This window comes from Dendropsophus ebraccatus, chromosome 3 (assembly GCF_027789765.1).
Source record: "Dendropsophus ebraccatus isolate aDenEbr1 chromosome 3, aDenEbr1.pat, whole genome shotgun sequence".
NCBI lineage: Eukaryota > Metazoa > Chordata > Amphibia > Anura > Hylidae > Dendropsophus > Dendropsophus ebraccatus.
The window spans coordinates 76542296-76557420 of NC_091456.1; the positions used below are offsets into that span (position 1 = coordinate 76542296).

The window sequence follows — 15125 nt, forward strand, 5'->3', positions numbered from 1 at the left end:
ATTTATATAATACTTTGTACAAAAGCCTTTGTTAGTAATGACTGCTTCAAGATGCTTTCTGTATGGAGAAGCTGGTGACAGGCATTACTCAGGTGTGAGTTTGGACCATTCTTCCACAAAAACACTCGAAACAAACAAACGAAATGCAGTGATCCCTCAACTTACAGTAAAATGGCCTCAGGTACAATATTTTAAACATACAATTGTCATTTTTGGACCAATGTAACATGAGACCAGACTTGCTATACAATGCTACAGACAGCAAGGAGCTGTGGCACATGTGAATAGGTAGGTGACCAATTAATAAAAGTGGCCATTTCACTGGTAAAACCCCAGTATTACTGAAGTGCATGCACTGGTTGGCTGTCTAGTTAGCCCCCTCCTACAATACAGTGTGATACTACATGTCCTGTAACTGCTCTTTACCTGGGCCAGGATGAGCTGCTCCTTTGGGCACCATATTAGTTATCTGCTTATTTTACTTTAAATCCAGTTTTTTTTCCTATTTTGGGATGATATTATTGGGGCTTCAGAACCAATTACCAGTTTTCCATAGAGATTTGATCTCAAGATCAAGATCTTCAACATACAGTGGTCGTCCTGAAACCAATTAATATTGGAACTAATGGTGCATTTACACAGATAGTATTAATTGACAGATTTTTGAAGCCAAAGCCATGATTGGCTTTGACCAAAGGAGAAATCTGTCTTTCCTGTTTTCTGATTATAGTCTGTTCCTGGCTTTGGCTTCAAATATCTGTCAGATAAATCTCTCTTTGTAAACACACCATTAAGGGGACCACTGTGCAGCCAAATGTAAAAGATAATAAATAACTTTCACCACAAATCAACTCAGGATGTAAAACAGCTGTAGGCCGGCCAAGAACTTTGTGTTTCTAACCCAGTTTTAATTTCTCTATGAAGCGCCAATAAATGTATCTACTACATTTAGTTATACTAGCTAGAGATGAGCGAATGTACAATAGGAACGAATTGAAGCAATTTGTTCCTATCTGTATTCCGTTCATTGGGCTGTGGGGCTTTGAAGTGTGCTCCGCTCCGTGCCGCTTCTCCCCAGGTGCTGGGAAAAGATGGATCCAGTCCTGGGAAACCCTACAAGATTAACCATATTAGTTGAGATGCAAATACCCCTTTAACCCAGCCTTTGGTAGAAATGTTACAATGTTCATCTTACTTTAATCATAGACATCAGCAAAGACCTACAGTACACATTTCTCATGTTTGAAACTAAAATTTGTTTCTTTCAGGACCCAAGTAAACCAGTTAGTGTAAACAGTAACAGCAACCCAATTAGCTTATCTAAACCACACAAATCTTCAAAGGAGCACAAGGAGAAATCATCAAAAGACTCAAAAGAACATCGAAGTGCCTTCAAAGAACCATCCAGGGAACATACTAAATCTTCCAAAGAATCATCCAAAAAACCCAAAGAAAACAAACCCCTGAAGGATGAAAAAATTGTCCCTAAAATGGCCTTTAAGGAACCCAAACCCATGTCAAAAGAACCCCGGTGTGAGAACAATAATATTCTTACTGTATCGAGTGGGCATCAACAGGAAAAGAAGGTCTCCAGTAAGAGGCCATCACATGTGGACTCAGAGGACCCTTTGACGAGAAAAAGGAGGAAAAGTAACTCTGAATCTTCTCTTAAAACTTTTTCCAATTCCTCACTACTTATATTGCCCCCCTCAGAGAAAAAATCTTTAAAAGACAAATCTCAGCCTAAACCTGGGAAAGTAAAAGTTGAAAGTGAAGTTATGGATAAGAAGAAGGTGTCGCTACCTCCTTTTGAAGACATTGTAGACCCGAATGACACAGATATGGAAGATAATATGTCATCTAAATCAGAGGTATCGTATGCAGGATTTGCTTCCTCTTACTATGTTTTCTGCTTATAGGTTAATGAAAAAGTAACTATAATGACCTGATTATTTGTCATCTTTTCTTACCATTAAATCAGTTTTATTAGAATTATTGGGGAACCTGATTAATTGTCAGATAATGGGTTATTATTGCTTTGGGCCAATATTGGTTATACTTTGGTTCTTGTACATTCACACATACATACAGGATCTGAAGCAGATTGGACGCAGTGTTTGGTCATCTAGTTACATTGATGTCTGTAGTATAAAATCTGTGACATCAGATCTGCTGCAGATCTTGTACGTATGAATGGACCCTATAAGAAAATATCTTTTTTCATTGTCTGGTTTTATAGGGAAAAAAACTATGGCAAAGAAAGATTTTGTCAAGTCACCTTTCTATCTGCTTACGGAGGCTAGAATTTATAATACTGCGTAGAGTTCAACAGGTTGTGCAAACCAGTTTTCTGAATGGTCTTTGTAACAACAGATTGACTACATAGCTCTTAAGCTTTTTGTTTGCTTAAATGTTTGGTTAAGCGATCTTATGTTATTTTATTTGCAAGTGACAAAAACTTTATAGCTAATTTCCATATAACCATAATTTTACCTTGCTTGAATGATCATCATCGTTCTAAAATAAACTGCAGGCTTACTTACATTTGATATGCATTATACAGTGCCCTTTACATTGTTATGGCCACTTCTGGGGCCTCATGGAGGGGTATATGAGTCGGATAGAGGATCACTGTGTCTCAGTCACCTGGGGTAACATTTTCGGCAAGTTTTCTTAGTTTGGTGTTACTCCAAACTGTGCTATTATCACAGTACCGTGTGTTCAAAGTATAAAAAATTGTGTTCCACAGACAGGAAGTGTGTATGCTAAAATTAATAATCTTTGTATTCTATTTACTCAGAGGATCCACGGTTTTAGTATTACAAAATAGAAAAAGTAGACCAAATGAAAACTGATAAAAATGTGTCTTCTGTTTTACAACTTTCTGTATTACAACTTTAAAAGGGTTACACCTTTGAGTATTGCTATGCATTGTAACATCTTGAGGGTGATAAACTGAGTTCTAAAACTAGTTTTTGCAACTTGCACCCCATGTCTGATGTGTTTTGCGCCTTGTCCTAAAAGGGGTTTTGACTGTATGGCCACAGGTTTGGCTTTGTTGGAAAGTGCCATGGCCTAAATGCAGTGCTATGCATCAGAGCTTGATGCACATTTTTGGCATAAAAAGTAGCCAACCAATAAATTGTATCCATTTAGACTAGATAGTCTAAAGCATTGGTCACCAAACTATGCCCTTCCAGCTATTGAAATTACTACATTTCTCATCATGCCTGGGCAGCCAAATCCAAAACTTGAGCTATCCGGGCATGATGGGAATTGTGGTTTTGCAACAGCTGGCGGCCCATGGAGTTTGGAGACCGATGGTCTAAAGGAATGCTTCTCAATTCCAGTCCTCAGGCCTCACCAACAGGTCAGATTTTGAGCATTTCCTTAGTATTGCACAGGTGATATAATTATAGTCAGTGCATCAGGTATTCTCACAGGTGTTCTTTGTATGGGATATCCTCAAAACATGACCTGTTGGTGAGGACTGGAATTGAGAAGCACTGGTCTAAAGGTATGCCAGATTTCTAAACCGCCTAAACCACCATAGTAAATAAGGGTGCATGTTTAGACTGCCTAGTCTAGTTTACATGAACATCTAACAGTTTCACAGTTCTATTTACTCCATTATGTTTGGGAGCTGGATTCAAGCGCCGACTGTTTGGGTTCATGCGAACTGGAACTTTCGGCAAGTTCACTCACCTCTAGTAGTTCCATCTTTACTTAAGTGACATAAAATCTTTTGTCTGTAACGATAGAGACCTTATTTAAAGCATTAAACAATTTCTTTATGACAAAATGTTATTATGTATCATTTCTGTTATTAGGTGGAAATTAATTGCAGACTTGTTTGGCATTGTTCTGTCGGACAATATCAGTATAGGGTTTTTTTCCCTCATCAGAATCGTTAATGAAGTTTATTATAAAATATATGACCACTAAATACTGTCCTTTTATTTGTTCGTCTGTTTCCAATGTTAGGGTACATGGGTAGATTGTTGTGGCTAGTGGGGTTATTGAGTCCAAGTTTATTATTTGGTTTGGTTTATGGTATTTTATTACGATATATTATCAGTCAATCTGTATTTGATGCCTTGGATGACATCCAGTCCCACTGGCCTAATGTTAATGTCATGTCTTGTCATGAAATAGTTTAGTTATCTGTTTCGCACGAATAGTGGTTCCTATCTTCAAGAAACAAATTTTGATATATTCAGAAAATGTGTTGTCTGACTGTAATCTGTAATAACAGTACATTGTCACATCATTTCTTACTCAGTTTATATCAGTCATACGATTGGAAACAGTGTCTGGCATTTTATCCAATTCACCTGTAAAAATAGTTATTTGATAAAAATCCTCAGTCCCCTTGGTGTGATCTTATTATTTTTTAAAAACAAGTAAAAATATCCAATACGTAATGTGTCACAGCTAGCACCCACTGTGTATTGGGCAAGCTCAGCTCCTGAACCTGTTCCAGACTCCTAACCCAACATTTTGATGTTTTTTGAAGGAGATTTATGTAAATGAAAAGTATGTGACCAGCATTGAATAAAAGCTTGCTGCTTTATTTCATATCAATTAAAATCCATATCAGACATTGCTCCATCACTGATGCGATTTAGGCTGCGTGAGCGCCAAAAACACAAAACAGATTAAAAAGAGACAGATAATAAATCAAATTGGACAAACAGCTGGTCTTTGTTTCTGATTCCTTCCCAGAATTTTGTTCAGACTATCCATTTGGTTATATATTTTTTATATACATTGTCAATTTTAAAGATATTTTTTTGCTGTCAGTAAATCAAAATAGCCTTGTTTACTTCAAACAAACAAGTATATAAAGCAATCCACTGTAAGGGTGCATTCACACTACGGAATCCAGGCGGATAACCCGCCATGGATTCTGCCTCTGGCCTCCCGCATCTCTGCCTATGCTATAGACTCATGACACGTCAATTCTTTGGGCAGACGGCAGAATCCGCCCGACCATAGAATGGAGTCTATGGCACAGGTAAAGAGATGCGAGCGGTGGAATCTGCAGCGGCTTATCCAGCCCGGATTCTGCAGTGTGAGCGCACCCCGAGCCTACCAGCCTGGAATCCAGACTGGCACATTGTTGCAAACTAGACACATTAGAGTCTGGTGGCAAACACTTGTGTCAAAAAGGACCCACAGATTTTAAGAGTGATACCTTTTATTGGCTAACCCAAAAAAATCTTGTGAATATAATTCCTTTTTTTTTTTTTTTTTTCTAGCCTATAAAAGTATTACTTTTGAAATGAAAATATTTACCATCACTTGGATTATTCTGGCTAACATGGTACAACACTCTGTTGTACCATGTGTAATATCAGAGACATCAGAGTAGAAGCTGTTGTGTTTTTGCCTGAAATAGCCTTGGTTAGACAGGATACTGTATATTAGAAAACTAAATAACTTTTTTGTAAGTTGATGATTTGCATAAAAAAAACAAATAACCCCTATCTGTGTTTCTACTGTGGGTACTGGTATGGTAACATTTTGATTTTCTATTTCTGGGAGAGTTCAGCTCTGGCTTTTCTGAAAGTGAGAACTTTGTGAGCAACAATGATTAACAGTTGTATATCATAATTAATGTTGTTGGTGAAGAATGAACAGTTTGTGACGGAAGTGAAGAACAATAGAATTCACACTGTGATTAGGAAATCCTTGTTACGCTTTCCCATGATATGCTGTATAATTTAGGCCTGTATGCAGCTTGATTATTTCCATAGCGTTAATGGAAAAGAGCATACATCTAGTGTACAAGTCTCATTGCGTGCATTTAAGAAGAAAATTACTTTTATAAGCTTGCATATAGTTACTTAACTCTACTTATTTGAACACAGTAAATGCATGTCATTGGTGGTATAGTGGGATGGATTGATCCATTGTCATTGAAGCCTGCGTTCTGCACTAAGGGTACTATTACACGGGACGAATATCATGCGAAAAATCATTAAATCGTTTGAATTTAAACAATAATCGTTCTGTGTAATTGTAGGCAACGATCGAAAAATCGTTCGTATGTTGATTTAGATCTGGACCTAAAATTATCGTTAATTCGCTAATCGTTCGCTGTAATTCCACATTTGTTCGCTCAAGTGCCGCATTTTTTCACTAATCGTTCAGTGTAATTGCACAATGTTCATTGTTGTTCTGGGATCAGAAGGAATAAACGATCATAGTAACGATTGCAATAACAATCGTAACTAACGATTATCGTTCTGTGTAATATGGTAAACGATTTCAGGATAATGATAAACAATCTCGTTTGCGATCATTAATCGTTAGTCGTTAATCGTTAAAAATCGCTCACTGTAATATATTATATAAAACCCCTCAACCGGTGAGCAGCGAGACTGACCTCTTGAGCCCAACCAGAAGGCATTTCCTCCCAAATTGTGATGATTTTACAACTCGGGGGGGGGGGGGGGGGGGTTTGCGGGGGGGGGGGGGGGTTTGCGGGTTGGGAGAATGACCTCACCCCACCTCACCTCACCCTCAAAAAACATGTTAAGGTATGCATCTTTTTACAGAGCTGTGTCAGTTTTTTTTTAATAAATTGTTTATTTATGTGAGGTTTTTCGTCATAAACATATAACATAGTTATAACCATTCAATGGTCATTAGAGTAACAAAATGCAACAATAACAAAGTAAGTACATACATGTGCCTTCAGCAGTCAGGGCGTGGAGGCTCGAAATACTGAGAGCAATTATACTGTAAATGAATAAAGAAATAACATCCAAGCCCAGGTAAATAGATCTCAGAATTCCCAACAGAGGGAAATGAATCTCAAATTAACCCAATATGATCAGGTATCCCACAGAACGGGGTCGGCACAAACTACATTTAACAAATAACAAGAGGCAACGCAGACGTACATCAACAGGACAGGTACAGTAAGGGGGGGGGCTAGGCATTAGGCATTGGAACACTAGCTGCGGAACGGTGTAGTTCATAATAAGCGTCCCATAAGGACCACACTTTGTTGAAGGATTCCACACGGTCTTCATTAGCGGCAGATAAGTATTCACATCTCCTGACCTCCTGTACCCTGTTGATGAGCTCCACCACTGAGGGGAGTAAGGACTGCTTCCAGTATTTTGCTATTAGGCACTTAGCTGCTGTAAGCAAGTAGAGGAGGAGACGGGCCACAGGTTTTCGCATGTTCTTGGGAGGCACATTAAGTAGGTATGTGAGGGGGTCTAAAGGAATGGTCACATTGAGAATCGTTCGCAAGAAACCCTGGAATGCTACCCAGTAAGGCCTCAGAGCCTGGCAGTCCCAAAAAATGTGTGGGAGGGTGCCCACATCCGCACCGCAGCGCCAGCAGGTAGAGGGAGTGGTAGGAAACAGGCGGTGGAGGAGGTCAGGGGTATGATACCAGTGCATGAGGAGTTTGTATTGGTTTTCCTTATATGTGATACAGGAGGAAGATTTGGCTGCTTGGGACCAAATCACTTGCCACAATTCGGGGGGGATGGGTCTATGTAAGTATTGCTCCCATTTGGTCATGTATGAGTGTTGTATCTGGTTGTCTGGTGTGTGGGTGACAAGGATAGCATAGATCTCAGAGATGAGGCCCTTAGTGGACGAGGCATTTTTACAAAGAAGCTCAAAGCTCGTGGGTTTTGGGAACGGCCTATTGTTTGTGATTTCTGAAGCGAAATAAGACACCTGTTCGTGGAATAGTGCGGCCTCTGGGGGCAGTTCAAATCGCTCCCTGAGGGCTTGGAAAGGCAGGACCTGTCTTTTAATAGGACAGACTATATCCGCAAAGTGGAACAGTCTGGCCGTCTGCCATGGGAATATAGTGGCACGGTCATAACTATTTGGGAGGAGGTCGGTGTACAGAAAGGGGGTAAGTAGAGACGGTTGAGCCCTGAGAGAATGATCCCTATCCCCTTTTAGCCAAATGTCTCTAGTGTGCCGCATAGGCCCCAAGAGCCAAGCTGTGGTACCTAGGTATTGCGGGGACCATATCAATTCACTGGGGTGAATCGGAGCCATCCATAATTTTTCAATTTCGGCCCACTTACTGTAGGCCAGTAGGGACGTCCATGAGGCTACCCTCCGAAGGTGGACAGCTAAGTAATAAAGAAGTACATTCGGCACCGAGAGGCCTCCAGAAGACCGTCTCGAACACATTACAGTCTTGGCTATACGGTGGCGACGGCCACCCCAGATGAAGTGCATCAATGATCCCTGGAACCTGCGTAAAACCGTATTTGGTATAGGGATTGGGAGGGTCTCCAGTAGGTACAGAAAACGGGGTAGAATATTCATTTTAACTGCGTTAATTCTCCCAATCAGAGACAACGGCAGGGTGGACCATTTAGTAAATTGTGCTGAGACCTCTCTGAAAAATTGTGGGAAATTATGTTTATAGAGTGTTGGGAAGGATTGGGTAATGTTAACCCCTAAATACTTTAAGGTGGAAGGCACCCAACGGTAGGGGTAGGAGTGCTGGAGGAGTCTAATGAGGGAGGTGGGCAGATTAACCGGGAGGGCCTCCGTCTTATGAGAGTTGATCCTGTAACCAGACAAAGCACCATAGTCCTCCAGTAAGGTATGGAGGTTGGGCAAGGAAACCAAGGGGTTCCGTAAAGTCAATAAAATGTCATCTGCAAACAAGGACAACTTGAACTCCCTATCTCTGACCTGGACCCCCTGCACATCAGGAGACAGACGTATCCGCGCCGCCAGCGGTTCTATACTCAGAATAAATAAGAGCGGCGAGAGGGGGCATCCCTGCCGAGTCCCGTTATGAATTGGAATAGGGGAGGAAGTAGCATGGGGCATCTTAACCCGGGCTGTAGGGGAGACATAGAGAGCTTGCACCGCTTGAAGAAAAGGCCCGGAAATCCCGTAAGACTGCAGGGCTGCAAATAAAAAGGGCAGACTTAGTCTGTCAAAGGCCTTCTCTGCGTCAAGACTAAGGAGAAGGCCCTGGGAGTGTGTTTTATTCATCACCTCTATTAGGTCGATGGTACGTCTTGTATTATCACCGGCCTGTCGGTTCAGCACAAACCCGACCTGGTCAGCATGTATCAGGCTCGGCAGGAGGGCCCCCAAACGCAGTGCCAGCACTTTAGTAAAAATTTTTAAATCGGCATTGAGCAGGGAGATAGGTCTGTAGCTAGCAGGGTCTGAGGGGTCTTTTCCTTGTTTAGGGATGACTGTTATGAATGAACTCAACATCATGGAGGGAATTTGCTCATCGCCACTCAAAAATGAGTTGAATACGGAGAGCATGTGAGGCAGCAAAATATCATGGAATGATTTATAGTATGCATATGGCAGACCGTCCGTTCCGGGAGACTTCCCAGACGGGAGGTTCTTAACTACCTCTTCCAGCTCCTCCATGGTGATGGGTCCGTTCAAAGAGTCCAGGTCAGCGGGGGAAAGCCTTGGCAGGTCACAAGAGTCAAGATAAGACCGGAGGAGAGTGTTCCTGTCCAGGGGATCGTCAGGGAGGGCGGTAGGGAGAGAGTATAAAGAGGTATAGTAGTCCGCAAAGATAGTGGCAATACCAGAGGGATCATATTGGAGATTACCACGGCCATCTTTCATAACGTATGGAGCTTTTTTAACGGTTTGGTCTCGCAGTTGAGATGCCAAAAGCGTGTGGGCCTTATTGGCCTTATCATAATACTTATGTTTCGTAAATGAAAGGAGGCGACTGGCCTTAGAGACGGCCAGGTCCTTCAGTTCATTGCGTATTGCCACTATGTCTCGGAGTAGGGGGACGGAGGGAAGCCGAAGCATACGGGCCTCCTTTGTACGTAAAAGTTGAGTCAGATCAGCAGTACGCAACTGCGCGTCTTTTTTAATACGGGAGGAAAGAGAGATACAATTACCCCGAAATACTACTTTATGGGCATCCCATAGTGTGGCCAGGGAACTAACGCTACCTTCATTTAAGCGGAAGTATTCTTTTAACCCTTCCGCCAGGGCATCCCTGTGCGGACGATGCTTCAGCAAACCCTCGTTGAGGCGCCAATGGCATATCCTGGAGGATTGCAAAAGAAGGGATAGGTCAAGGGTCACTGGAGCATGGTCCGACCAGGTAATGGAATGGATCTCCGAGGACGAGGTAGCTCTCAGGCCCAGAATGTTGCTGAGAAAGAGGTCAATGCGTGTATGAGTGGAGTGAGGATGGGAAAAGAAAGTGAAGGTTTTTTCCATAGAGTGACATACTCGCCATAGGTCATACATCTGATGTTGTCTAATCAGCCGGCGGAAGGCCATAGCTAAATGGGTTGTCCCCCGTGGCGGTTGTGATTGAGAAACTGTTTGCCTATCCCAAGTCTCAGAAGGAGCAACATTAAAGTCCCCACCCACCAGGAGTAAGGCCGGGGGGAGACGGGAGAGTTTAGCAAACACCCCCGAGAGGAACCTCATCTGTCCCTCATTAGGTGAGTAGACGTTACATAGTGTCACTGGAGTCCCTCCCAAGGTCCCCGTCAAAATAATAAATCTACCGTGGGGGTCCAGTTCGCTGGTAGAGAGTTGGAACGGACAATTGGCACCAATAAGTATAGCCACTCCTGCCCTTTTTTTGTCCTTTGGGGCTGAGAAAGCTGTGGGGTAACTGTAGTGGGCGAATTTGAAGTTGCTCGACTGGTCATGGTGCGTTTCCTGAATGAATACTATATCAGCCCGCAATGTGGTTATTTCTTTCAGAAGCAATCTCCTCTTAATATCAGAGTTGAGACCCTTCACATTAAAACTAAGTAATCGCACCATGGTCCAAACGGTCAACGCTCAAAAATGTCTTACTGTAGGCAGGCCCTAAATGGTAGGGCAAGTGAAATGTCAGGTCAAGGTCCCAGCGAGCCCTCACCTGTCGGTAGACATGGGGTGTCTGGCCAGAAACTGATCTAGCTAGTGTTCCGTTCCTTCTAATCCAGGACCAAACCACGGTTAGGAATGCCTGTGGGTACAAAAGGGAAGACATACCAAGGACAAGACCAGGGGTTGGACAAGACACAACAGTTAAGTCACAGATAGATCCGTTAAAACAAAAAACAAGAGCAAACAAGTTGTTATACCAAAGAGATAACCCGTATCTCCTCGGTGTCCGGGGAGAAACGGCCGCCCATATAAGAAAGGGCCGAAATTCAGGCCCAGCAAGGAGGAAGCAATAAGAGACCAAGGGCTCGTCATCTCTCAGCGGACTCAGGGGGGAAATGAATAGGAGGAGAGCAAGTAACTGAATAACCATAATAACTAATCTGAAACTGAGCCGCGCTTCCGGCTCCACAACACTGCCAAAACATTATATTATCAACTAGAGCGGTATTTAAGCAAGTAGTAAGACCCAAATTATAGTTAACTAACAATCAATCAAGGAACTCCTTCGAGGACCCAGCGAGGGAGAGACCGGCACAAACGGTGATAGAGTCAGTCCGGACTCCTTTGACCAGAGGATCTCGGGCGGTGCTGGGGAGATCTCTGTGCCGTACGCTTCCTCCTTTCTCGCGCCGGCGTCCACACCGGCGGGGGCGGAGGGGGCGGGGGCGCCATCTCCCAGTTCATCAGGCGTGGGGCAGAGATGTCCAGGGTGTTACAGAACTTCTCCAAGTCCTCCGCCACTCTCAAGGTCGCCGATCTGCCATCTCTCCTGGCTGTGAGACTGAATGGGAAGCCCCACCTATAAGGGATCTTTAGGTCCTGTAATACTTGCAATAGCGGGCGAAGTCTCCGCCGCTTTTGTAGAGTAATCCATGAGAGGTCTGGTAGAATCTGTAGGGGGGCACCATCAAACTCTATATCTCTCAGTTCTCTGGCCTTAGCCATGATGGCCTCTTTAATACAATAGTCAGTAACACAGCAGATAATGTCACGTGGCAGGGAGGATGCACTCCTAGGTCGTAGAGCCCGATGAGCCCTATCTAGTTGTATTCTGTGGTGTGGCGGAGCGCCTAGAATCTGGTTAAATATAGCTTCCACTGTGCATTTTATGTCGGCATCCCTGGTGGCTTCAGGGAGGCCCCTGATGCGTATATTGTGTCTGCGACCTCTATTATCCAGGTCTTCTAGATGTCGCTGATAGTCCCCCATTATCGCTTGCTGCGCAGAAATAGTAGTGTGAAGGTCATTTACGTATTTGCGCGTGTTATCGTGATCATCCTCCACCATTTCAATTCTCAGTCTCATGGATTGTATATCCTGGCGGACTGCAGCTATTTCAGCCTTACAGGTCTCTCTCACTTCAGTGATAAGCACTCTAAAGTCCTCTTTAGTCGGTAAATTATGCAGGAACTGAGACCAAGGGGGTGCAGGCAGGGTATTAGTGTCTTCCTTATCTGAAGTGGTAGATTGAGATGACCACCAGTCTCCTTGATCATCAGGGGTTGTGGATCTAGGAGGGTGAGTGGAGCGTTGGGCGGCCATTTTGTGAGCTGCTGCGGTGCATGATGCAGGCGCCGTGTCTGTAGGGCCATGCGACCCCTGTGCTGAGAGGCGTTGGGGCAAGGGCGGTAATGCAGCTGTCCCCTGCATGTAACCCCGGTCCCGAGAGTCTCTGGGGTCTTGTGGCGCTTGGTCTGATATGGCAGTCACTGAGCTCCCCACATGCTCCCGGCCTGTCACGTGGTCTGCTGGCACAAACGGGGCGGCAGATGGGCATAATCCACTCGCCCCCGCGCCCTCCGCCCCCACAAGGGCCCCCGCCGGGGCAGCATGGGATGTGCCACCTTCTGCTCCTCTCACCTGGGACTGCAGGAGAAGGTCCGTTGAGGGAGAACCCGGGTCTGAAGCTCGGCGCGTCCTCCTCACAGGAGTCGGCGCCATCTTGGATCCCTGCTGGGAGGTCTTGGGCCGCAGGTACGTGTCCAGGGTGGCTGCAGCGGGTGATACCGTGCGGAGATTTTTCACCACTAGCTTCCTGGAGCCCCTCCTGGTCATCGCAGGCAGTTTGGGTCACGATGGAGCGGGCGGTACCGCTATATGCAGGCAGTGTGGAACGGAGCTCTCAGCTCATGCGACCGCTCACATCTCCTTCCGGTCACGCCCCCAGAGCTGTGTCAGTTTAATGTACAGTACATGCTGGTATGAAGCGGACTGCTGTTTTATAACTGATCCAGTTGTGGTTTAAATCCACCATTTTACTTTCTTAAATACACCATTAAATACACTTTATTTCTGTAGACTTATTCCAACAATTTTGCTATTAACAATGTTGTTGCAACTGAACCTCCTTAATTGTTCTAGATCTCATGTGACCAGCCTTTCTCTGCACCCGTTTGGAAAAGAATTTTGTGTTATTTCTTCCTAGTAAAGTATTCTGTTCTGCTCCTCGGCCCCCCATGGAGTAGAAAGTATCATTCTATATTAACATTTTGGCTTGAGAATGTCCCAGTGGTGCACTTCAAGCATTGCCACTGAAAGTTCACCACTTGACTGACGTCCTGCAGCCCTCATCGGAGTACCATTCACAATGTAACATCATTGTGGTGGCAGCTGATTCATGACTTTCACTTAATATCATGACAGCCACCTAATGCCTGCAATTTCCTGACATTGCTTCTTTTGTGAAGATCAGCTAAGAACAAAATATGCCCCGGGGATGCACAATTATGCTGGCTGTTTCAGCAGCCTTTGGATCTCATTTAACCACCTTATCTTCTATGGTTGCTCTCTTGGGTTGTAAAATAGTGTTTGAAGCCTTTTACAGTACAGCCAGCATGACGTTTTACTCCTTCTATGGCTAGTTAGAACTGAGCCTGTAAACATTTCTACAATTTACGAATTAACACGTCACCTCCTTGCGTGAATATGCTCCTTACACAACACTACAGCTTATGATAGTGCCAGTAAAACATTTGAGGAATTTTTCTCAATATAAAACAAGCGGACATTCTAATAGTTTAAGTACCAGAAAAGTTACTTGCCATTTATATTGTCAGTCTTTTTTTATTTGCGCAGTAAGGCTGGGTTCACACACTGTATACTTCAGGCAGTATTTGGTCCTCAAGTCAGGTCCTCATAGCAACCAAAACCAGGAGTGGATTGAAAACACAGAAAGGCTCTGTTCACACAATGTTGAAATTGAGTGGATGGCCGTCATATAACGGTAAATAACTGCCATTATTTCAATATAACGGCCGCTGTTTTAAAATAACAGCAAAAATTTGCCATTAAATGACGGCCATCCACTCAATTACAACATTATGTGAACATAGCCTTTCTGTGTTTTCAATCCACTCCTGGTTTTGGTTGCTATACAGCCTCACAAATACAGCCTCAAATATACATAGTGTGAACCCAGCCTAAATGAGGAAACTTCTTAAGCAACCTATTTCTAGAAACTGTGTAAATTTATTGGAAATGGTATGTTGTTTTTATATTGCTTTTTTAGTGCTCGGTTATTTTTTTATTTAGTCCATCCATTTTAGTTGACAATTTATTTTTCCATACTTCCCAAGTTAAGCAGTGTTTATACAGATTATATTAAATGTCCTTTTATTTTTTGTTAATGCCTGCAAACCCTGCTACCTGGCTGCATTAACTCCTTTTGGAGGCATTGGTGGACCAGTTACTGGAGAACACTGGAAAACACAGTTGTTCATCTTCTTGTTTTGAATGACAAGGCTCCTGTCAATGGCCAACTCGACAATGAAGTAAATGTAATTCTCTTTGGAACAGTGGGTCCCCAATCAGGGATGTGGAGACTCTATTGTGTAGTAAGCAGTCTAGACCCCTTGGTTACTAATTACTTTCACAACAAAAATTCTAAGGGCTGTGTAAAGAGAGGAAGTAGTTTGACTCAAATTAAGAAGAACACCATTTGTGGCGCTTAGAACCAGTTTGTACATATGTGTTGTCCTTACAACTCTCTATTACAAAATTGCAAACTGTTAGTTGTAGAAAGCCATGTAACACATTGCCATATTATTAAATATTATAATGTTACTCTTTTCTGTGTAATATTTAACAGAAGTAGCTATAAATATCTTTATAGTATATATTATGTGCATATAAAGTGCATAGAATGTGTTAAGGTATTTACAATGCCTTCAGAAAGTCTTCAGACCCTTTCACATTTTTTTTTTTATTTTGTTATGTTGCGGCCTGATGATTTTATATAT

The 15125-nt window shown here is 43.1% G+C and overlaps 1 protein-coding gene across 1 annotated transcript in view; it reads left to right on the plus strand.

Moving 5' to 3' along the window:
• Positions 1–15125, plus strand: part of MLLT3 (MLLT3 super elongation complex subunit) — an 87801-nt gene that overhangs the window by 23504 nt on the left and 49172 nt on the right. The window contains exon 5 of the mRNA XM_069963492.1: positions 1269–1871. Coding sequence (XP_069819593.1) covers positions 1269–1871 — 603 coding nt within the window. The remainder of the gene's footprint in view (positions 1–1268; positions 1872–15125) is intronic.